Source organism: Brachycentrus maculatus, unplaced genomic scaffold, assembly GCF_059751285.1.
Source record: "Brachycentrus maculatus isolate JH-2025_06_01 unplaced genomic scaffold, ASM5975128v1 h1tg000420l, whole genome shotgun sequence".
In the NCBI taxonomy this organism is placed as follows: domain Eukaryota; kingdom Metazoa; phylum Arthropoda; class Insecta; order Trichoptera; family Brachycentridae; genus Brachycentrus; species Brachycentrus maculatus.
In genome coordinates, this window is record NW_028281168.1 from 703,953 (window position 1) to 727,552 (window position 23,600).

Here is a 23,600-nt window from a genome sequence, read left to right on the forward strand (position 1 = left end):
CTAGAATACATTTTCCTTTTTTATTATTTAAGCAAAAATTTTGATATATTAATTTTTTTAAATAATTATAATGTAAAAATAACCAAATTTTATGTTGGTTTTTGTGAGATGTCTTTCACACGCTTTTCGTAAAGTTGGCGCATGCTTCTATTTGGTGTTTTTAAATAATTTGTTTTTCCGTCGCAAAGATATGAAAAAATATATTACAAACTAATACATACTGTGTAGACTTTTCTCAGTCTATGACACAGAATTCCGTATCAAAAATGCAAGAATATATAAATTTGTAATATATTTTTAACAATATTTGAAAGAGTATGGTCACCAAAGTAAATCAAAACATAATTTATCAATATATAAAAGACACAGCTCTTTCTTGCCCAGGCGGGTTACATTTGTTGACCTGAGTTGCTTATGTTTGTTGGCCTGAGTGGCTTAAAATTCTTGGCCTAAGCGGCTTTAATTTCTTTGCCTTGGGTGTCTTAACACATTGTCGTCGGGACACGGCATTTGCCGTTTTTCGCGGACTGTCGGTCAACTGCGGGACACGGCAAATGCCATTATTGTCGACTGTCGGTTATCGGCGGGAAACGGCAATATACGGGTTTGTTATCAGCGTGAAATAAAACGCGTTGAAGGGTAATTTGCTACTTGGGTGCTAGGCGATAGTCTGCTGACGTTATTTGAGATGCCTTGTCCGGAGTGGTTAGTGTGCCGCTTGTAAAGGCGTCGCCAGAAATCTAGAGTTTTTATGCGATCTCAATCTCCAGTTTAGTTTGAGTCATTTCACGTAATGGACTATTCATACCGCTCGCACTGTTTTGTTTACTGTTTGGTATTTTATTATTTGAATATATTAGCGTTGTATAGGGAATGATACCTCGGAGGGGAAGACTATTTTTTAGAGTTTACAATGCTTCTAAAATTGTGAAATAAGGAATACTTAATTTAAAATTATGATTATAATTTATTTTTGATCATCAAATGTCATTTACGATTTCTTTGAAAATTTCAATCGAAAATATTATTTGGTTTAAAAATTGTGTCAATTTTAAGAAAGCGATATATTTTTGCGCTAATCGTGAAAAACAGCCGCTATAGGCTAGAGTCTATTGTTCGAAGCGCCCGACTACAATGTGTTAAGTTTGTTGGCCCGCGTGGGTAACTTGTCGGCCTGTTACATTTGTTGGCCTGAATGGCTGAACCTTGTTGGCCTAGGTGGCTTAACTTTATGGGCCCAGAGTAAAGAAATTGACACATTGTTGTGTCCGAGTCCCGGTTGTGAAGTGGGTCTGGTTTGTCTGCAGGAGCGCGAGCGGCGGCGACAGCACATGGCGCTGGTGAAGCAACTGGAGGGGCGGCGGCGCTACGAGGAGCGCGAGCGCCGCAAGCACCGCCTCATGCTGGACAAGCTGGCCGTGCGCGAGCGCAAGCTGGAGCAGCGCAAGAGGGAGCTGGAGCTGCTCAAGGAGCTCAGGTGCGTGGAAGTCGTGTTGCGCAGCTCGCAGCCCGAGTCGCGGTCCTTCCCGGCGCGGCGCCGCGCGGCGACCGACGGCGGACATACAAGGCTCTCAGAGGAGTGCGGGCGGACGCCAATGGCCATGCTTAGAACATTGTCATTTGTTTCTAAAATATCATCTGTGGGTGTTTCCAAACACTGAAACCACACTTCAGATTATTTTTTCTCTTTTACCCACAACATTTTACTTCTTCCTGTACTTGGTGTAGGTAGACCCTGTGGCCTGTTTTAAAGAGGGTCGATCCGTCTTTTTGGTTTTTAACCTCGTTTTACAACATTCTACTTAACCGCATAAAAATAGAATGTCATAAATATTAATAATTTTGAGAATATGAAAATATCAGATTATTTAGGAGTTTAAACAATTTTAAAGTTGTCCAATTCAGAAGCAATAAAAAAATGTAAAAAAAAACTAACCAGATATAAAAAAAAGAAACACGGCCTAAATATTCTTACTGCCTATCCCTGTGATTGATTTGGCAGTAATTTTGCAGTAAAACTTAAATTTAAAATCCCGGAAACCTCGGGAATTGCATACAATCTAATTGTGTCTCTGCTCCACCAGGAAACCCCAGGAGGACTCGACGCTCTCTGATCAGAAGCCGCTGCCCACGTACAACCGGATTCCCGGACTCAAGCTGCCCGGGCAGGCCATGGCCGACATCCTCATGGTGTTTGAGTTCATCCACAACTTCGGCAACGCCCTCGGCTTTGGTGAGTGGCCCCTGCGACTCTTTGGCTGGCCTTTCATTATGTATTTATTTAGATTGGCAGTGACAGGTATATTGAAAGCTTTTTAATGTAAATTCACAGTAAAATCGGGATACAATTTTCATATTGTTTAACATTTTCAATAAATTTCGCAACTTAGTTAAAAAAAATAATATTGCTTAGCAAGAGCAGATCTGTCGGGAATCCTAGATGCTTCTGTATCAAATCTGGGTATGCGGTGGGATAGCTTTCAATATGACCTTTGATTATGCTATTTTGATTGCCGACCTTCACTCTTCGTGTTGTTTTATCAGACATGGAGACCCTGCCGACTCTCAACACGCTCCAGATGGCCCTGCTGCCGGATTGCTGCATCGACGCAGAGGAGGAACTGCTCTCTATACTCACACACCTTCTAGTCTGCGCCATAGGTGACTTATACTTCATTATATCTTTGCCCTAGATGAGCCGTTAAGTAACGCCTAGTTTATACTTTTCCTTACGGCGCTAAAAACTACCGCGTGCAACAGTGATGTGTATTTTGTACACCGTATGAAAATAGGTTTTAAGATTGGGAATATTCTTAAATGTTCCTTTTATTGACCGTAGTTGAAGTTTAATAATAATAATAAAACCCTTATCCGCACCCCAATGGTGCATAGGGCACTGCTTCATATGAACACAGTGTTATCTTGATCGTTTACACACGAAGGAAAGGTGATCAACCCTCCGCTTCAGGTACCAGTCCAGGGTAGTATTGAATAAATATTACAGTGAAAAAATCACAAATATTTTTTTGAACCCCCCTGGGAATCGAACCCGGGACCTCCAGAATGGTAGCCGAGTGTGCTGACCATTACACTACGGAGGCAGAGTTGAAGTTTAAATGTATCAATTTTGTAATGTTAGCTCTGGTAATTACCTTAACCCTTTCCACTCTGACATATTTTTCTCATAACTGATCAGCAGCTACTCTGATCGAAAAAATGCAACATTTTTCTACCATTAAAATAAATATTTTGATTCCCTAATTTTGGGACACCCTGTCTGACAATTCGTATGACCATGTTAATCAAAATAAACTGTATTTATCTGAAATATTTGTTGGTAGAATATACTCGGGTGATAGAGAAATCAGTGATTAAAGTTATACCTGCTGTGGGCCAGACATTGTGGCCCACGGAGCTGCCTACTAGAATCATACGGGCCAGAATGTCTGGCCTACAGACTGGTAAGACTTAATTAAGATCTAGAATACAGTAAATAGAACAGATTTGCATTTGAAGCATTTTTCGTTCAATATTGGAAATGTAACTTTTTGTTGAGGACCTCCACATATATTGGTTTTGTTGAACTCTAACCGTGTGCCGTTTGCAGAGGACCCGGGCATCCCGCACCCCGGGCGCCACACGACCATCCTCGGGCAGACCCTGCGCATCAACGAGGTCACGCCGGCCAACGTGAGCGAGGTGCTGCGCATCTACCTGTACGCCAACGCGACAGGGGAAATAAAGGCTCTCACAGGTGAATTAACCGAACACTTATACGAGCATATGTGATATGCGCGTTTTGTCTACCCTTCCAACTAACTAACTAACTAACTATTTATAAGAGATAATATCTGTAATTGAAATATAACTTTGCTTTAGCATTTTGCACTGGAATGGCGACAATATGTCGATATGGTAAATTCTCCAGTAAATGGGTTGGTGACTATATGTCGCCACTATGTACCTTTATGTTGTTTAAATAAAGGCCGGGATACGTACTAACACAGGTACAATTCTGTCCCGCCAGTTGCTCAATGTCCTTGCTAGTACATATTTGGGTGTGTTTCTGTTGTAAAGTTAAAAAAAAGGTTAAAATTACTAAAAATATTTTATTATAATATCTACCGGTTTCGAAGCTTACTGCTTTTTTCTATTATATAATTGGGATATTATAAGTGATTTTACAAGCTTTACTAGCTTAATTTATTATTAGATTAAAACCAATATTTTTAGCTTTTCCACTTTTTTATTTGACCAGCGACCGGGTTTCGTCGTTACCGACATCATCAGACTGGTCAAGTACAATTCAGTCTGATGATGTCGGTAACGACGAAACCCGGTCGCTGGTCAAATAAAAAAGTGGAAAAGCTAAAAATATTGGTTTTAATCTAATAATAAATTAAAAATGCAATTCCATCACGAAGTGTCAGTGGATAATATAAACCTTTACTAGCTTGTCAATACGATGCAGTGTCCTATGCACCATTCGGTCCATTCTTCCATATTGTCATGTTGTGGTGTGTTGCGGTATCAGGCATCAATGTGGAGCGGGACCGGGAGAAGCGCGTGGCGGACCACCACCAGGCGGACAGCGGGTGGCTGCAGGCCTCGTGCGGCGGGCGCAACGCGGCCTACTACGCGCACCTGCACGCGCACCCCACCTGGCGCCTGGCGCAGCGCCTGCGCGCGCGCCCCTTCCCCGCACTCGATGCCTCCGCCAAGGCGCGCACGCTGGCCACGCTCTGCGACTCGCTGCTGCAGTCCAAGCCCGTGTTGCGCCAGATCGACCGCGGCCTGGACGCGCTCGCCGCGCTGCGCAAGGAGCGCTACCTGCTGGACGCCAAGCTGCGCAAGTAAGTACACACTTCCATCTCTAGTGGCCACACCCTGGGCGCGCTTGCCGGGCTCACAAGGAGCGCTACCTGCTGGACGCCAAGCTGCGCAAGTGAGTGTACTCCCCGATCTCTAGTGGCCACATCCTGGACGCGCTCGCCGAACTCACAAGGAGCGCTACCTGCTGGACGCCAAGCTGCGCAAGTGAGTACACACCCCCATCTCTAGTGGCCACACCCTGGACGCGCTCGCCGGGCTCACAAGGAGCGCTACCTGGTAGACGCCAAGCTGCGCAAGTGAGTGTACTCCCCGATCTCTAGTGGCCACACCCTGGACGCGCTCGCCGGGCTCACAAGGAGTGCTACCTGCTGGACGCCAAGCGTTTGAGCATTAGCGCAAATAACGCTAGTATTGTTGGCTTTCTGAAAAGACTAGACTTTACGTATCCCCATGGAAAAATGTCTAGAGCTGTGACATCATAAATAAATTAATAAAGAGTTTTCATTATTTGAAAGATTATAATGATAATATAAAAAAAACAATAAAAAAAATAAGATAACATTTGGTAATTAATGGAAGAATCCAAAAAATTCCAGTAAAAAGCGTTGAGTGACAACTGGCTCGCTCAGTTGGCTTGTTTACTTATATGCTGCAAATAAGTGGGAAGGTTGGGGCCATACCACATATGCACCGCTCGCCAACATTTCTCCTTGATCAAACTAAATTGACAAACATGACAGTGTCTGATGTCTTTCTTCCTTTTGCAGGATCAAGATGATGCACAGCCGCAAGGTCCGCATGGAGACTGCCGAGAAGCAGCAGGCCATCGCGCTGGAGCGGATGCAGCGTATGGTTGAGGAGAGCGAGCTGGCGGCCGTCTCCGCGGCCAACTGCGTCCTCAACACGCCCGGGCCGGACGAGGAGCCGACCGACAGGGCGGAAGAGCCGACCGAGAGGATCGAGGAGCCGACCGAGCGGCTCGAGGAGCCGATTGACAGGCCCGAGGAGGGCGGGGCCATGGGCGCGCCGCCCGCGCTCTACCTGAAGGAGAAGGAGGCCGCCAAGGAGCAGCTGCAGCTAGAGCTGGCCGCGGGCAAGGCCAACGGGGCCAAGGACGGGGACAAAGACAGCGTCATGGGCGATGCCGATCTCATGCTCAGCGACGTGGAGAGCGAGGGGACACAGCCCGAAGAGGTGATTCTTCTTCTTTTTCTTCTCTTTTTGTCATGTCAGGTCCTTCTGACGTCGACTATCAATGAGGATAATTGTCCTAGTCCTTGGGTAGCTCTCAGCCGAACCGCCAAAATATACTTAGCGTCATCGTCCGTATATCGATGAGCCGTACTTTTAGCAAAGTATACCAGAGTCCATATATCGCTCACTCCTTTCAAAAATGTCATAAATCAAAAAACTTGATTTTTCAGGAGAACATTTTTAAAGTTTAAAAATATAATACAATGTATTTAAAGTTAATATCAAGCCACTTACTGAACTTTTTACTGTGCAACAGATCTTTTTAGGTAAAACCTGAAGGTTTTTTCTCCATTTGAAAAATATTAAGCATATTAAAAAAAATAATAAAACAATACCTTTTCTTCAAAATGCAAAAACAACACTCTCTGCCCTGTAGCGGGTAAATATTAAGTTAAAAATATGCCTCTTTTGCTGGGATATAGTTCATTTTCTAGGCATTCCGAAAACATGCACAACTGAAAATTGACAATTTTTGATTCATGACGTTCTTGAAAGGAGTGAGCGATATATTGATTCTCAGCACTGTTAACAGTTTAATAATAATTTTTATTCGTATTTTATTTCACGTACAGAAAAGAAATGTGTACATTGGCGGGCTTATTGCTAAAAATCAATATCTTCCAACCAACCAAAAACAGACTAGTGACATTGATTAAAACGTTTGATACCTTATATCGAAGTCATACAGGGGAAAGTGACCAAGTGCATTTTTTACAAAAACGTGATTATTGACTATTTGCTATCTTACTAGCTTAATATTGCGCTGAAAAAATCCCAAAGCGATTTTAAAGTTTGAAGTATAATATATTGACTTGTTAAAAATGACTAACTGCATTGATGTTTATTTTGTTGCCAAGCAAAAGTGACTTAAATGGCCCTCCTGAACATTTTACGTTTTATTAGTTGGTCACTTTCTCCTGTACGACTACGATATAAGGTAATGTATAGCTATTTGCATCAGAGGGTAGATAGTCCTTGAACATTTGAAAAAAAGTACGGTGAGTAAAATAATTTAAAAATGTCTTTTTTGTTAATGCAGGATGAAGACAAGAACTTGCCGGCCGAGGAGCTGGCCCGCAAGCTGGACAAGCTGATCCGTCAGTCCGACGCGCAGCTGGCTAGCCTGGCTGCTGGCGCCCACTCCCTCCGGGCCACCTGCTACGGCCAGGACAGGTAAACCTTCGCTTGGCACATCCACAAATCCCGGAGTACCCATCAGCTCTGGAGGATAATTAAAATCTCGAAGCATAGTTGCGTTCTGTGTTCAATTCCTGAATGAATCAAAATTAATATGAATATTATTTTTTGATATCTCATCAAAGATGAAGAAGAACAAGGTTTCTAAATTGGTTCACATATATAGAACTTCCAAGAATTTGAGTAGTGTGGTTGTCAATAATGGGTAGAATTGGTGAATGTTACACGTGTGTAAAGTGATCACTTAAACCAGCCTATGACGGTCGTAAGCCCCGTAAATGCCCAGACTTCCATATTCTTCTTCATCTTTGATGAGATGTCAAAAAATAAGATGAAGAAGAATATGGGAGTCTGGTCATTTACGGGGCTGACGACCGTCATAGGCTGGTTTAAGTGATCACTTTGCACACGTGTAACATTCACCAATTCTACCCATTATTGACAACCACACTACTCAAATTCTCGGAAGTTTCTATATATCGTAGTCGTACAGGAGAAAGTGACCAACTGACAAAATGTAAAATGTTCAGGAGGGCCATTTAAGTCACTTTTGCTTGGCAACAAAATAAACATCAATGCAGTTAGTCATTTTTACCAAGTCAATATATTATACTACCAAGTTTAAAATCCTTTGGGGTTTTTTCAGGGCAAAACGTAAGCTAGTAAGATATCAAACAGTCAAATATGTTGAGCTAGGGGTCAAGGATAGATATTAATGTTTCAGGAGCTACTTGAGACTGATCAGATATGGAGCATTCTTTACATGAAGAGGTAATTCATTAGATGCAGTGTCCTAAGCACCATTGAGTAGAGATAAAGGTTAGGTTGCGAGAGGTAGAGGCAGCATGATATGATGAGCTAGGGTTTCAAGGGTAGATAGGAATGTTGCTACTTGCTACTTCGAGGTAATTTGTTTGATGCAGTGTCCAATGCATCATTGAGTACAGATAATGGTTAGGTTGGGAGAGGTAGAGGAAGCATGATACGATGAGCTGGAGTTTCTGTCCGCCTCCGTAGTGTAATGGTCAGCACGCTCGGCTACCGTACTGGAGGTGCCGATTCGATTCCCATTCAAATAAATATAAGTGATTTTTTCACTCTTATATTTATTCAATATTACCCTGGACTGGTACCGGAAGCGGAGGGCTGATCACCTTTCCTTCATGTGTTAACGATCAAGATAACGCTACGTTTATATGATGCAGTGCCCTATGCACCATTGGGGTGCGGATAAGGGTTTGAATTAAGAGTTTCAAGGAAAGATAGTAATGTTTATGGGGCTATTTTGAGGTAATTTGTTTGATGCAGTGTCCTATGCTGAGGCGAGGATACTAATGTGGATTGTTGTGTTTACGACTTGATGTTTGCGCTCCGCAGGTACTGGCGGCGCTACTGGTCGCTGGGCAAGTGCGGCGGCGTATACGTGGAGGCGATGGAGTCGGCCCAGCCCGAGATCGTGGCGTACCACGAGCGCGGCGAGGAGAGCGCGCGCCGCAAGCTGCAGGAGGAGGCGGACACGAAGGGCGCCTCGCGCAGGAACGCGCGCTCCAAGAGGGGTAGGTACCCGCCCGTGTCCGATCCCCTTGCGGATACGTGGCCCGGCCAACAGAATCGCCTTTCGTCGACTAAGAAATCACTTTATTTTTTGACATCTCAACAAAGATGAAGGAAGAATATGTAAGAATTATGTAGCATTATTTCAAATCATTTTCATCGGTAAACTATTATCGATTGGTTTTCTTCTTGGACCCCTATCCACCCAGATGGTGCACAAGGCACTGCGTCGAGTCGACACAGTATTAACACGATCATTAATATTATTTTTTGACAACAAAGATGAAGAAGAATATGGAAGTCTGGGCATATACGGGGCTTACGACCCCGTAATTTTTGTTGTTGTTCTGGAAGAGTAGTTGCCACAGACTGAGAGTAAAAAATGACCGTGTTTCTCTGCCTTGTAGGCTCCAAGGCGAAGGGGGGCGACGGGGGTCACGAGTCGGAGTCTGGCGGCGAGGGCGGCGGCGGCCGGAGCTCGGAGCAGCTGCTGCAGAACGAGCTAGAGCTGCGCAACATCAAGTCGGAGCTGAACCTCGGCGACCACACGCGCATCATCAAGTACGAGCCCAACATGGCCCACAACAAGGTGCAAGGTGGGTGGTCCAGACTCCTTCTTCAACCTTCCCCTCAATGGCAGCGCCATCTGTTGAACCGACATGACAGCAACACACGCAATACTCAACAACTTTCCCCTCAATGGCAGCGCCATCTATTGAACCGACATGACAGCAACACAAGCAATACTCAACCTACCTTTCCCTCAATGGCGGACCCATCTGTTGAACGTAACAGCAACACACGCAATACTCGGTAACCTTCCCTCAATTCAACAGCAACACATGCAATACTCAACAACCTTTCCCTCAATGGCAGCGACATCTATTAAATCAACGTATCAGTAACACACGCAATACTCGACAACCTTTCTGTCAGTGACATTTTCATCTTCAACCTTTCCAGCAATGGCAGCGCCATCTGTTGAATCAACGTATCAGTAACACACGCAATACTCAACAACCTTTCCCTCAATGGCAGCGCCATCTGTTGAACGTATCAGCAACACGCGCAATACTCAACAACCTTTCCCTCAATGGTAGCGCCATCTGTTGAACGTATCAGCAACACATGCAATACTCAACAACCTTTCCCTCAGTGGCGGCGCCTTCTGTTAAACCAAAGTAACAGCACCACACGCAATACTCAACAACGGTCATGGCGGACAGCGTGCTTTTCGACAGCCGCTAAAATATTTTATCGCCTCTGTGATATAATGGTTAGCGTGTTTAGGTACCGTGCTGGACGTCCCGGGTTCGATTCCCAGGTGGGGGTGAAAATAAGTATTGGTGATTTTGCACTGTGATATTTATTTAATATTACCCTGGACTAGTGTCCCTGAAGCGCAGGAGTGATCACCTTGCCTACGTGTAAGTAACGATTGAGATAACGCTGCATCAATATGATGCAGTGCCCTATGCACCATTGGGTGCGGATAAGGGTTATAAGAAGTACCAAATATCGCTCACTCCTTTCAAGAACGTCATAAATCAAAAAACTTGATTTCTCAGGAGAGCGTTTTTAAAGTTTAAAAATATAATACAATGTATTAAAAATAAATATCAAGCCACTTCTTGAACTTTTTACTGTGCAACAAATGTTTTTAGGTAAGACCTGAAGGTTTTTTCTCAATTTGAAAAATATTTAGTTTATTTAAAGAAATAATTAAACAATACCTTTTCTTCAAAATGCAAAAACAACAGTTTCAGCCCTGTAGCGAGTAAATATTTAGTTAAAAATATGCCGCTTTTGCTGGGATAAAGTACATTTTCTGGGCATTCCGAAAACATGCACAACTGAAAATTGACGAATTTTGATTTATGACGTTCTTGAAAGGAGTGAGCGATATGAACACTGTGTAGTGTTAAATATGTATATATGTGTTCAATATTTCAAATTATTGAAATGTGTGCTTGACATAAGAAACAAGCACAAATATGAGCGCGTTCACATGCTTATTTTGTTTGGCGAGCATTGGAAAGCGCGCTTAAGGCACGAAACCAGTTAACATAGCCAAATGCAGTCACAAATTTAATGAATCTTTTCTGCAATTTTCAGGTTCTCCGATAAAAATGGAAGAAAAACACATCCAGCAGCAGAAGGTGGCCGAGGACCATCTGCTGGACATTGAGGACTCCATCCCCACCGCGTTCCTCGTGCAGAAACCCCAATCCGGCAAGAACTCCTTCTCCGGGGAAGGCGAGGAGAACTCCGAGGTCAAGACTGAGCAGCCCGTCAAGGCGGAGGCCGCAGACGCCATCCTGGACCTTGGAATCAAAACGGAAAGCAAGGACGGCATAGTCACCAACAATCTTGAAGAGCTGAAGAAATTAGCCGAATCCGTCATTCCGCCTAAAGAAAACATGGAATTGGATGTCAAACCTGATGTAGCACTTACTCCGGAGAAGATCAAAGATGAAGCTAACGATCCAGAGATAGTGGCTAATATGCTTGCGATAAAAATGGCCGAGGGAAGGTGGTTTTCTATACTGAGGAAAGAAAATGCGCTCGCGGACAGTATGCCCTGCGCTAACGGCGTAGATAATGACAATTTGAAGAATAATTCTATGGATGGTGTGGTCAACGGGACCGCGGGTGTATTACAGGCGAGTCCCGCCTTCACCGACAACACGCAGACGTGCTCCGAGGTCATCATGTCGCAGGGAAACCGCTGGGACATCTGCAATAATCTACACCTTCTCTCAAACCCTAACATTCTGTTCAGCCCTTCGAATAATCAGACCCAAGCGCCAGTCGTGAACAACTTCCACCACGACGACTGCACGCTCACCATGTCCGGGCTAGACGAAGACTTGCTGGACGTCAGCTTTGGCCCCAAGGAGGAACCTCTGAATGAAAGCTCAGAACAGATGTGCGTCATGGAGAACGGCACGACGCCCAACCACATAGCGGAGCACATCGCCGACGCCATCGAGAGTCTAGAGAAGACCCCGGTCAAGTGCGACGGCAAGGCCCGGAGCGCCAACAGCGCGGGCAGCGCCAACGGGGGCGCCGCGGCGGGCGGCGGGCTGGCCGCGCTGGCCTCGTACGTGAGCTGCGAGAGCCCCGCGCCGCTGCAGATGACGCAGGAGGAGAGCGACCAGCTGGAGCACTGCAAGGCCAACGGGCTGCCCAAGAAGCTGGAGGGGAACTACGTGCCCAAGGACTTGCGGTGAGTGCTCCTCATGACCTATACTTCAGCCTTCTTCTTGTGTCTAGTATTGAAATGGCCTAACCAAACCTCTCCAGTAGTAAGATATTAAACCCTTGCCCATCCAACGTGGAATTTCATTAGATTTTTTCCTCATAAGTCCCACGTCGAATATCAAATATGTTTATCGAACAAAATAAAAAGAAAAAAAATAATGTCTTCGCTCACTCTGGAACATACAGACCAATGTTTCGGATAATTACAGGATTATCGATCATACCGCGCAAAAATGCGTAATCAAATACACATTCCTTCTAGTCTCTAAATTATTGTAGCCGAGCATACCCTGGAGAAACTGGGTCGGGTAGAGCCGAGGATAATAGCCGTACTCTCTCACGTAGAGATACCTCAGAAACTTAAGACACTTAACACTAAAGCTCGTGTGGCCCCCAAATCAGCAGAGGACAAATCGCTCACTCCTTTCAAGAACGTCATAAATCAAAAAACTTGATTTTTCAGGAGAACGTTTTTAAAGTTTCAAAATATAATACGATGTATTAAAAAATAAATATTAAGCCACTTAATGAACTTTTTACTGTGCAACAGATCTTTTTATGTAAAACCTGAAGGTTTTTTCTCCATTTGATAAATATTTAGTATATTTTAAAAAAATAACTAAACAATACCTTTTCTACAAAATGCAAAAACAACACTTTCTGCCCTGTAGCGGGTAAATATTATGTTAAAAATATGCCACTTTTGCTGGGACATAGTACATTTTCTGGGCATTCCGAAAACATGCACAACTGAAAATTGTCAATTTTTTATTTATGACGTTCTTCAAAGGAGTGAGCGAAATGAATTTTTGCCCATTGGAATGTGTAACAGTCTACCTGGATATTTTTATTTATTTTTTGGGCGCATACATGTTGCAGGCACGGCTGGTGGAAGGTGTCCGACACGGAGCAGCTGAAGGAGGTCCTGGGCAAGCTCCACCTGCGCGGAGTACGGGAGAGAGAGCTGCACAACTCCTTCATGGCCAGCCTGGTGCAGACCAACAACAAGGTAAGGGTTCCTTTGTTCTTCTTCTTTCCATGTTCGCTCCCTAGGTGAGCATATGGCCAACACGTCGCTCTGTCACGCGCCATCTCCTTGGCTTCCTCCCAGGTCAGTCTGGCGTCTCCAAGTTCCGCCGAGTATAGTCGGTGAATTGGCGCCGGAATCCTCGGGGTTGGAAGAAGAAACACGAGGGGTTGTTGCCCTCAGGTGGCATTCTAAGGACATGTCCCAACCATGTCCATCTTCTCTTCTTCAGGGTTCCATGTCGTCGGACCATCTTTCTTGAGGTCTTCCGACGCCTCTCTTATTCTCCCAAGGTCTCCATCGTGAAATTTTGGGGCTCCATCTTGTCTCACAACATTTCCCGCCCATTGTCACTTCAGTCTTGCTACGCCATCTGTGATATCTGCTATTTTGGTTCTTCTCCACTATAGAAACCAGATCACATTAAAATAAACTATTTTTAATTTTAGTTTTACATGGTGAACACCACTGTTTCTTAAAATCCATTGCGACATGTCGCTCACTCCTTTCAACAATGTCATATATCAAAAAACTTGATTTTTCAGGCTATCGTTTTTAATGTTAAAAAATATAATGAAATGTATTAAAAATTAATATCAAGCCACTTATTGAACTTTTTACTGTGCAACAGATCTTATAGTTAAAACCTGAAGGTTTTTTTCTCCATTTGAAAAATATTTAGTATATTTAAAAAAATTATTGAACAATACCTTTTCTTCAAAATGCAAAAACAACGCTTTCTGCCCTGTAGCGGGTAAATATTAAGTTAAAAATATGCCACTTTTGCAGGAATACATTTTCTGGGGATTCCGAAAACATGCACAACTGAAAATTGACGATTTTTGATATATGACGTTGTTGAAAGGAGTGAGCGATATCTCGTTTAACGGTTATGATAAATACGTTACTTAGTGTATGTTTTTTCCTTTGTATAATAACTTATTTATAACAGTTATCAGTTATGGTTTGCCAAGAAACCTACTACGTCGGAACGGACATCAGAATATGATAATGTTTTAGCACACTTCTTATTGGTCTAGGATGTTACAAATAATTTTAATTAGTTTTTAGGAGTGAGCGATGTGTTCCAATGCATTCTGCATCGTTTTCAAACACTTTAAAATGATGCAGAATGCATGGAAATACGTGTCACAATAGTGGTATTTACCAAGTAAAACTTAAATTAAAAATGGATAGATTTTACAATGAAGGGACTGCCGGATCAATCAATAAAAGAAAATGGTTCCCCAGCACGTGTCGTCAGCCTTTGGTCTAATTTTCATGTCGTTTTCAGCTGACGATAGAGAAAGGGGACATCCTAGCCACGGAACTGTCCATCTCACACCTGGACCGAGTGATTGCTCTCAACGGGGGCTTCCCCAGCCCTGACTCGCCCAACAGCTACAGCGCCAAGACTGCGCGGAGGATAGACATGGCCCTGCTAGAACAGGTATGGTCTAATCTATTTTGTTTGTCAATTTCAATTCAATTCAATTTGTTTATTTCAATAAATATATATATTACAAACTTAAAATTTTTTTAATGGTATACATTAAAATAAAATGTATGCCAGAACTATTGCTAAAGGTGTAGAAGAATCCCGCTTCGGAAAACTCCTTCAGACACATGGAACAGATCAATATCAATGAGATATTGTTCAACATAGCGGTAGCTCTGCCTTCAGGCATAACCATCGGCGGGTTGGTCCTGTGTATAGGAATGTGAAACAATCTATTTCGACGCTGTCTTATGTAACTATCGGGAACATACAGACTAATGTTCCGGATAATTTCAGGATTAAAAAGTCAAAAGCTGTCCCACCTCATTCCCAGATCTGATACAGAAGGATCTAGGCTTCCTGATAGACCTGACCTACTCTTGCAAAGCAATTTTTTTTTTTAAGTTTTAAGTTGCGAAATTTATTGAAAATGCAAAATAAAATTGTATCCCGATTTTACTGTGAATTTACATTTAAAAGGTTTCAAGTGGAATTGGAACTTTTGAAAGCTGTCCCACCGCATTCCCAGATGTGATATAGAATCATTGCTTCCTGACAGATCTTCTCTTGCAAAAAATTTAAAAAAAAATTAAGTTTCGAAATTTATTTTCTTGATTTTGCTGTGAATTTACATTCAAAAGCTTTCGAGTTAAGCTTAGACTATGATGTCCTCTGCGTTAATCTAACCATGATATTCTTCTTCTTCTTTTTGTAGATCCTAGGGATCTGTTTGTGCCTCAGCATGTCGCTCTTGGGATGTTGACTCCCAGCTGTCTTTTCATCTTTTCGGAGGTCTGCCTGGGGGTCTGCGTCCTTCAGGGCGCGGGTTACCTTGAAGGACGATACGTGGAAGTCTGTCTTCTGACATTCTGTTTATATGTTCATTCTAGTATCGCCTTCGTCGTCGTCCCTACCTCACAATATCCTCCGCCTTACACATGCTCCGGATGTCGGTATTTCTTACTCGGTCTCGCAATGTGTTTCTGGTTATGGATCGGAGAGTCTTCATCTCGGAGGTTCCAAGTCGAGATTTTGTTCTGGAAGTATCTGCTCTTGCCTCAATCCCATAAATGGCTATTGGTCGAACACATGTTTTGTATATTTTCATTTTAATTTCTATTTTTATGTGTTTGTTCTTTCTAACCATGATGTTTGTGTGAAAGCACTAAAATAAAGAATTGAATTGCTATTGAAAGTATATGTTGTCATTATGTCAGTTGGCTTGGCCATGTACTCCGCATGCCTCCTGAGAGCCGCCATCAAGCTTGCCTCTTCTTCAAGGCATCAGGTTCGGCCGCCCAGGACGACCACTGCTGACAATTCGTCGGCAGTTCTCGTCAGAACTCCGGAACGCGGATCTGACTTGGGAGGATGCAAGCGAGCTGGCAGCCGACAGAAAAGAGACTGGAGACAGTTTGTGGACTCCATATGCTCCACTTAGGGAGCGGATATGGTTTAATTAATTATGTTTTATAGGTGGAGGCGCTAGAGGACCGCGTGGCGGCCGCGTCCATGCAGGTTAAGGGCTGGAAGCCACCGGCACGCGCGGGCGCGGCGTCGCCGGGCGCGGGGGGCGCGGAGGAGGGCGTGCCGGCGAGGGCGCGCGCGCGCCTGCTGGCGCTGGAGGCGGCCATCGAGCGGCGCTACCTGCGGCCGCCGCTGGGCGCCGGCGCGCCCGCACTGCCGCCCACCGAGCCACCGCCGGCCGAGGAGGAGGACCACCATGACCAGCGCGGTAATAATCACGACCACACATGATAATAATAATAATAATCCTAATCGGATGATTGGGGCCTGATGCAGATATGAAGTCAGTTCCCCGCAACATTGGCCAAAGCTTCGCGCTATTCTGCTATCCTGGACTGATACCTGAAGCAGAGATACTGAAGCTGATACCTGATCACCTTCATCACCTCGATGCACCGAAATATCTTTATGAAAATTTTATATACCTCTCAGATCATGGTCTGTGAAAGCTGTCCCACCGCACGCCCAGATCTGATACAGAAGCATCTAGGCTTCCTGACAGATCTGCTCTTGCTAAGCAATTTTTTTTTAAACTAAGTTGCGAAATTATTGCTAATGTGAAACAATTTAAAATTGTATCCCGATTTTACTGTGAATTTACATTTAAAAACTTCCAATATACCTGTCACTGCCAATCTAAATAAATACAAGTTTGTAAATTCGTCACCAAATTTTCTAGAAGTACCCCGGTGAAGGCAGTGAAAGGGATTAGTATTTAGTTCAATTAGTCAGCTAGATCCGACTCCGACCCGACGCTGGCCGGTACACAGACGCCCACAGCCCCGACCAGCACAGCAGACAGACATGGAACAGTGCGAAGACATTTACAGAGATCATGGTCTATCACTAGGTTCTTCCCAAGAAAGAACACTTTCCATTCCTCGCCATAACACATCATTCTTCAGTAATTCCTTCTCTGTCCAAGCTGCCAGACATATGAACCTTGTTTAGCCCTTACTGGTCCAATGTCAAATCTCATTCGACATTGATTTTCCTCTTAGGTCCCATGTCAGATCTTATTCCACATTTTTTTCATCCATAGTATTATTTATTTAAATTCCAAGCTTACATTTTTGTCACTCGTATCTATTACAACAGTATGTGGAGCAGAGGACAAACGATTTTTTTCAATTGGAATGTGCCTGTCTACCTAGATTTATTTTTTTTAATTTTGGGGGACCGGAAAGGGTTAATTTTGTATATATTACCCAAAAACCCTGAAAATGTTGTAACTGGAATAGCATTGCCGTATTGTACGAGATGATGACTCTCTGGATTGGTTGCAGGGGCCAGCATACCGCGCGGGCTGGCGGTGTGGCGCGAGGGCGCGGCGCGCTGCCAGACGTCGGCGCAGCTGGCCATGGCGCTGCACGCGCTGGAGGCGGCCATCGCCTGGGACAAGTCCATCATGAAGGCGGTGAGGCGGCGCCGCAACGCCACTACCACGGCGCATGTATAGCACGCTTTCATCTCACCCCCCCACCCTCTGCGTGCCTCCGTGACCTCTGTCTGCTTCCTGTGTGCAATGTGCGATCGTCTCCCGGTGGAGTGTGCTATGTGTGACCGTCTCCCAATCGAGTGTGCAATGTGTGATCGTCTCCCAATCCAGTGTGCAATGTGTGACTGTCTCCCAGTGGAGTCTCTTAGTACAGTGTGCTATGTGTGACTGTCCCCTAATGGGTGGATCACTTGCTATCTGTCTCCTAGTACAGTGTGCTATGTGTGACTATCTCCTAATGGACTGAAGAGTTGCCATCTGTCTCCTAGTAGAGTGTGCAATGTGTGACTGTCTCCTGTCAGGCTGTTTTTGGCTATCTTTCTAGTAGAGAGTGCTATGTGTGACTGTCTCCTGTCGGGCTGTTTGATAAGTGGCTATCCTTCTAGTAGAGTGTGCAATGTGTGACTGTCTCCTATTGGGCTGTTTGATGACTGGCTATCTTTCTAGTAGAGTGTGCAATGTGTGACTGTCTCCTATTGGGCTGTTTGATGACTGGCTATCCTTCTAGTAGAGTGTGCTATGTGTGACTGTCTCCTGTCGGGCTGTTTGATAAGTGGCTATCCTTCTAGTAGAGTGTGCAATGTGTGACTGTCTCCTATTGGGCTGTTTGATGACTGGCTATCCTTCTAGTAGAGTGTGCAATGTGTGACTCTCCTATTGGGCTGTTTGATGACTGGCTATCCTTCTAGTAGAGTGTGCTATGTGTGACTGTCTCCTGTCGGGCTGTTTGATGACTGGCTATCCTTCTAGTAGAGTGTGCAATGTGTGACTGTCTCCTATTGGGCTGTTTGATGACTGGCTATCCTTCTAGTAGAGTGTGCAATGTGTGACTGTCTCCTATTGGGCTGTTTGATGACTGGCTATCCTTCTAGTAGAGTGTGCTATGTGTGACTGTCTCCTGTCGGGCTGTTTGATAAGTGGCTATCCTTCTAGTAGAGTGTGCAATGTGTGACTGTCTCCTATTGGGCTGTTTGATGACTGGCTATCCTTCTAGTAGAGTGTGCAATGTGTGACTCTCCTATTGGGCTGTTTGATGACGGGCTATCCTTCTAGTAGAGTGTGCAATGTGTGACTGTCTCCTATTGGGCTGTTTGATGACTGGCTATCCTTCTAGTAGAGTGTGCTATGTGTGACTGTCTCCTGTCGGGCTGTTTGATAAGTGGCTATCCTTCTAGTGGGTGTGCGATGTGTGACTGTCTCCCTGTGGATTGATATCTTTTAATTTATAACAACCAGTCTCATAGTTCGAGTTTCTAATGTGACTGTCCGCCTCCATAGTGCGGCGAACAGTGCATTTGGCTACCGCGCTTGAGGTCCCGGGCTCGATTCCCGGAGGGGATCTAAAAAATACAAGAGATTTATTCATCTCACTCTCAATTTGTTTAATACAACCGCAATATTAACTACATAATAGTTCATATTGCGGCTGTGCCCTATGCACCATTGGGCGCAGAGAGACAGTAGAAGAAGATCTATGCCTTGATGGAGAGAGGGCAATGTGTGATTGTCTCCCGGTGGAGTGTGCAATACCTCTCCTCATCCTGATGTGTGATATCGCTCACTCCTTTCAAGAACGTCATAAATCAAAAAACTAGATTTTTCAGGAGAACGTTTTTAAAGTTTAAAAATATAATACAATGCATTAAAAATAAATATCAAGCCACTTACTGAACTTTTTACTGTGCAACAGATCTTTTTAGGTGATCTGAAGGTTTTTTCTCCATTTAAAATTTTTATTATATTTAAAAAATATTATTAAACACACCTTGCACACAAAATGCAAAAACAACACTTTCTGCCCTGTAGCGGGTAAATATTAAGTTAAAAATACGCCTCTTTTGCTGGGATATAGTACATTTTCTGGGCATTCCGAAAACATGCACAACTGAAAATTTACGATTTTTCATTTATTACGTTCTTGAAAGGAGTGAGCGATGTGTGTTTCTCTCCTGATATAGAGTTTGTTACGTTGCCACGGAATGAATGCTTACTCTCTCCCGCTTTCAAACTAGATCTAATATTCTCTTTTCATCCATTTAATTTGCCTTTTTATCTTGGTTGCTTCCACTATGATAATTATTCACTTAGCTAACGTTCCGTTCACCTGTTTTATACTAAAACTCATGTCTCGCAGAATACAAATTAACTGCTTATAGCGATTTCATCCAGTATGAGCCTGTACTTGCTCCAATTTTATCATTAATGGTTCCACTCGACGGTTCCTTACTAACACGTTTAGAATTCTGTTACTTGGTAACCCCGTTACTTAGTTATTTGTCACTTTGTAACAAGTTACTAAGTCACCCGTTGCTAAGTAACCAGTTACTTAGTAATCAGTTACATAGTTATTTATTACTTAGTAATCTGTTGCTTAGTAACTCCGTTGCTTAGTTACTTAGTAACCCGTTCCTTAGTATCTCGTCACTTAGTAATCCCATTACTTAGTAACCCAACATTAGCAACTCGTTACTTAACGCCGCTGCTAAGGTACTCGCTACTTATTACCAGTTACATAGTAACCTGCTGCTAAGTAACCAGTTACTTTAGTAACACGTTGCTCAGATACTCAATACTTAGTAACCCCGTTACTTAGTAACCAGTTACTTAGTAACCCTGTTACTCAGTTACTCAGTCAACCCATTGCTAAGTAAATTGCTATTTAGTAACCCAGTTACGTAGTAACCAGTTACTTGAGTTTAACCCGTTGCTATGTAACCAGTTACTTAGTTAAGTTGCTAAGTAACCCTTAGTAGCTGCGTTGCTTAGTAGCTTCGTTGCTTAGCAACATCATTTTTTAGTAACCCGTTGCTCAGATACTCGCTACATAGTAACCAGTTACTTTAGTAACCCTGTTCTTAGTAACAAGTTACTTAATAACCAGTTACTTAAAACCAGTTATAGTAACCCTGTGACTTAATAACCCCGTTACTTAGTAATCCGTTGCTTAGTAACCAGTTACATTAACTCGTTACTAGTTAGTAGTAACCCTGTTGTTTTATTATACAAAAAAAATAAACCAAAGAGTTTTAAATGGGAAATGAAAAAAATATATAGGAAAACTTTACATTGAATTTACATTTTGCGTAAGTGATTTGAGTGGGGGACTCTACGCCCCCCCGGTTCACTAGACCGGCAGGTCAGATTAGTAGGTCGGAACTGCCGATCCAGTGGTCTGGACCTAGTAACCTCGGGGGCGCCACGCGAGGGTGGGTGGACATGGACTCACGCGTTGGTGGTGTTGCAGAACTGCCAGTTCTGCCAGAGCGGCGACTCAGAGGACAAGCTGCTGCTGTGCGACGGCTGCGACAAGGGCTACCACACCTACTGCTTCAAGCCCAAGATGGACAAGATACCCGACGGGGACTGGTGAGTCTGCCGGAATAATCCATATTCACCCATGTGATAGTGAAACTTCCATATCGACCTTGGGACGGCTTTTACAGTTACTTAGTAACCAGCAACTTGGTAACCAGTTACTTGGTAACCACTTGCTTAGTAACCAATTACTTAGTAACCCGTTATTTAGTAAAATCTTTACTTAGTAACCCGTTACCTAGTAACCCGATACTTAGTAACCGTTTAAAGTTATAAACTATTTACTTAGTAACCCGTTGCTTAGTAACCCGTTGCTTAGTAACCGGTTGCTTAGTAACCCGTTACTAAGTTACCCGTTATTTAGTAACGTGTTACTTAGTAACTTGTTACTTAGTAACCCGTTATTTAGTAACTAGTTTACTTAGTAACTTGTTACTTAGTAACCAGATACTAAGTAAGCCGTTAGTAACCTGTTGCTTAGTAACCAACAGTTTACTTAGTAACCGTTAAACTTAGTAACCTGTTATTTTAACTTTACCTTACCGATTTCTATAGTTAAAAGGTAATATTGTTTTCCTTATATATGTAATTTGTGATTTAGATTTGTGTGTGTGTTTGCGTGCGTAGGTACTGCTACGAGTGCCTGAACAAGGCGACGGGCGAGCGCGTGTGCATCGTGTGCGGGATCGGCGCGGGCGCGGGGCGCGGCGGGCGCCTCGTGCCGTGCGCGCTCTGCCCGCGCGCCTACCACCAGGACTGCCACTACCCGCCCCTCAGCAAGGTAACACCACCCATATGCGCCATCTCACTCCTCCTGCTCCTCCTCTTAATACTTGTAAATTACTACTGTGATTTGAAAGTTTTGCATATCGCTCACTCCTTTCAAGAACGTCATAAACCAAAATTTGTCAATTTTCAGTCGTGCACGTTTTCGGAATGCCTAGAAAATGTACTATACCCCAACAAAAATGGCATATTTTTAACTTAATATTTACCCTCTACAGGCAGAAAGTATTGTTTTTGCATTTTGAAGAAAGGGTATTGTTTAATTATTTTTTTTAAATATATGTACTAGTTATTTTTCTAATGGAGAAAATACCTTCAGGTTTTACCTAAAAAGATCTGTTGCACAGTAAAAAGTTCAGTAAGTGGCTTGATATTTATTTTTAATACATTTTATATTTTTAAACTCTAAAAACGTTCTCCTGAAAATCAAGTTTTTTTATTTATGACGTTCTTGAAAGGAGTGAGCGATATCTGCAAACAATTCATTGTGTTTGAAAAATGCCCATAAATTTTAAACTAGTAGGTTTTTTTTTTTAAAAATTCGCTGTTTCTACATTTCATTGGTCCTTATGGGAGACGCGTTTAGACTTCGACTTTTGACTGCGCATACGCATCGAATCCACGGTAGGATTTTTAAAACAAAAATTTTAGAGATTTTTCTATAAAATAAATAATAATAATAATAACCCTCATCCGCACCCCAATGGTGCATAGGGAACTGCTTCATATAAACGCAGTGTTATCTTGATTGTTTACACATGAAGGAAAGGTGATCAGCCCTCCGCTTCAGGTACCAGTACAGGGTAATATTGAAAAATATTATAGTGAAAAAATCACTTGTATTTATTTGACCCCCCCCCGGGAATCGAACCCGGGACCTCCAAATTGATAGCTGAGCGTGCTGACCATTACACTACGGAGACGGACAAGGTGTTACATTACCATACCATAAAGTTAACAATGCTTTTAACACATTGTTTGCGGGAAACGCTTAAAAGCATCTTTTACATACTGTTGGTAGAGAGCGGGAGACGCTTATAAGATAACGATCAAGATAACACTGTATTTATATGATGCAGTGCCCTATGCATCATTGAGGTGCGGATAAGGGTTTGAAGAAGAAGAAGAATGTAACACTCTCCTTATCATTCATCGTTCACTCACCACAAAAAGAGGTATTATATATAATTAAATTTTAAGTGTTACTACGCAAAGTGAATGATGAATGATAAGGAGAGTGTTAGTCTATATTATTATGAATGATGAGCGTCGCTATTGTTGACGGGAGATGTTCGGTATCTAACGGTACATGGTGCGGTTGTGACAATGGAGCAGGTGCCGCGGGGGAAGTGGTACTGCGTCAAGTGCGTCTCCAAGGCGCCGCCCAAGAAGCCGCGCGCGCCCAAGCCCAAGGCCGCCGCGCCCAAGCACCAGCCCGACGCGCCCAACTCCGCGCTCGGCGACGCCATGCAGCCCCCCAGGTGAGCAACAGACTCGATTACTACTCGTTTCCAGCCATAGATGGCGAGAGTCAGCCCGAAAACATTGCCCAGTCATATATATATAGTCGTACAGGAGAAAGTGGCCAACTACCAAAACGTAACGTAACCAAACAATTAACCATATGTTTTGAATACTGAAAGCATTAACTTTGTGGATCATATTGATATATTAATAATAATAATAATAAAACCCTTATCCGCACCCCAATGGTGCATAGGGCACTGCGTCATATAAACGCAGTGTTACCTTGATCGTTTACACATGAAGGAAAGGTGATCAGCCCTCCGCTTCTGGTACCAGTCCAGGGCAATATTGAATAAATATTACAGTGAAAAAATTTAATT

The 23,600-nt window shown here is 43.4% G+C and overlaps 1 protein-coding gene across 30 annotated transcripts in view; it reads left to right on the top strand.

Moving 5' to 3' along the window:
- tou (bromodomain adjacent to zinc finger domain 2B toutatis) overlaps window positions 1–23,600 on the top strand; it is a 107,079-nt gene that overhangs the window by 78,223 nt on the left and 5,256 nt on the right. For 24 of the 30 annotated variants that reach the window (XM_088271105.1, XM_088271116.1, XM_088271091.1 and 21 more), the window contains 17 exons: window positions 1,308–1,477; window positions 2,085–2,233; window positions 2,545–2,661; window positions 3,608–3,754; window positions 4,535–4,853; window positions 5,601–6,027; window positions 7,127–7,260; window positions 8,662–8,840; window positions 9,246–9,434; window positions 10,954–12,067; window positions 12,982–13,111; window positions 14,424–14,579; window positions 16,104–16,362; window positions 17,441–17,607; window positions 20,897–21,018; window positions 21,595–21,748; window positions 23,086–23,234. In XM_088271105.1, the coding sequence (XP_088127231.1) occupies window positions 1,308–1,477; window positions 2,085–2,233; window positions 2,545–2,661; window positions 3,608–3,754; window positions 4,535–4,853; window positions 5,601–6,027; window positions 7,127–7,260; window positions 8,662–8,840; window positions 9,246–9,434; window positions 10,954–12,067; window positions 12,982–13,111; window positions 14,424–14,579; window positions 16,104–16,362; window positions 17,441–17,607; window positions 20,897–21,018; window positions 21,595–21,748; window positions 23,086–23,234 (4,082 nt within the window). The remainder of the gene's footprint in view (window positions 1–1,307; window positions 1,478–2,084; window positions 2,234–2,544; window positions 2,662–3,607; window positions 3,755–4,534; window positions 4,854–5,600; window positions 6,028–7,126; window positions 7,261–8,661; window positions 8,841–9,245; window positions 9,435–10,953; window positions 12,068–12,981; window positions 13,112–14,423; window positions 14,580–16,103; window positions 16,363–17,440; window positions 17,608–20,896; window positions 21,019–21,594; window positions 21,749–23,085; window positions 23,235–23,600) is intronic. The other 6 variants (XM_088271099.1, XM_088271118.1, XM_088271119.1 and 3 more) reach the window with 3 other exon arrangements.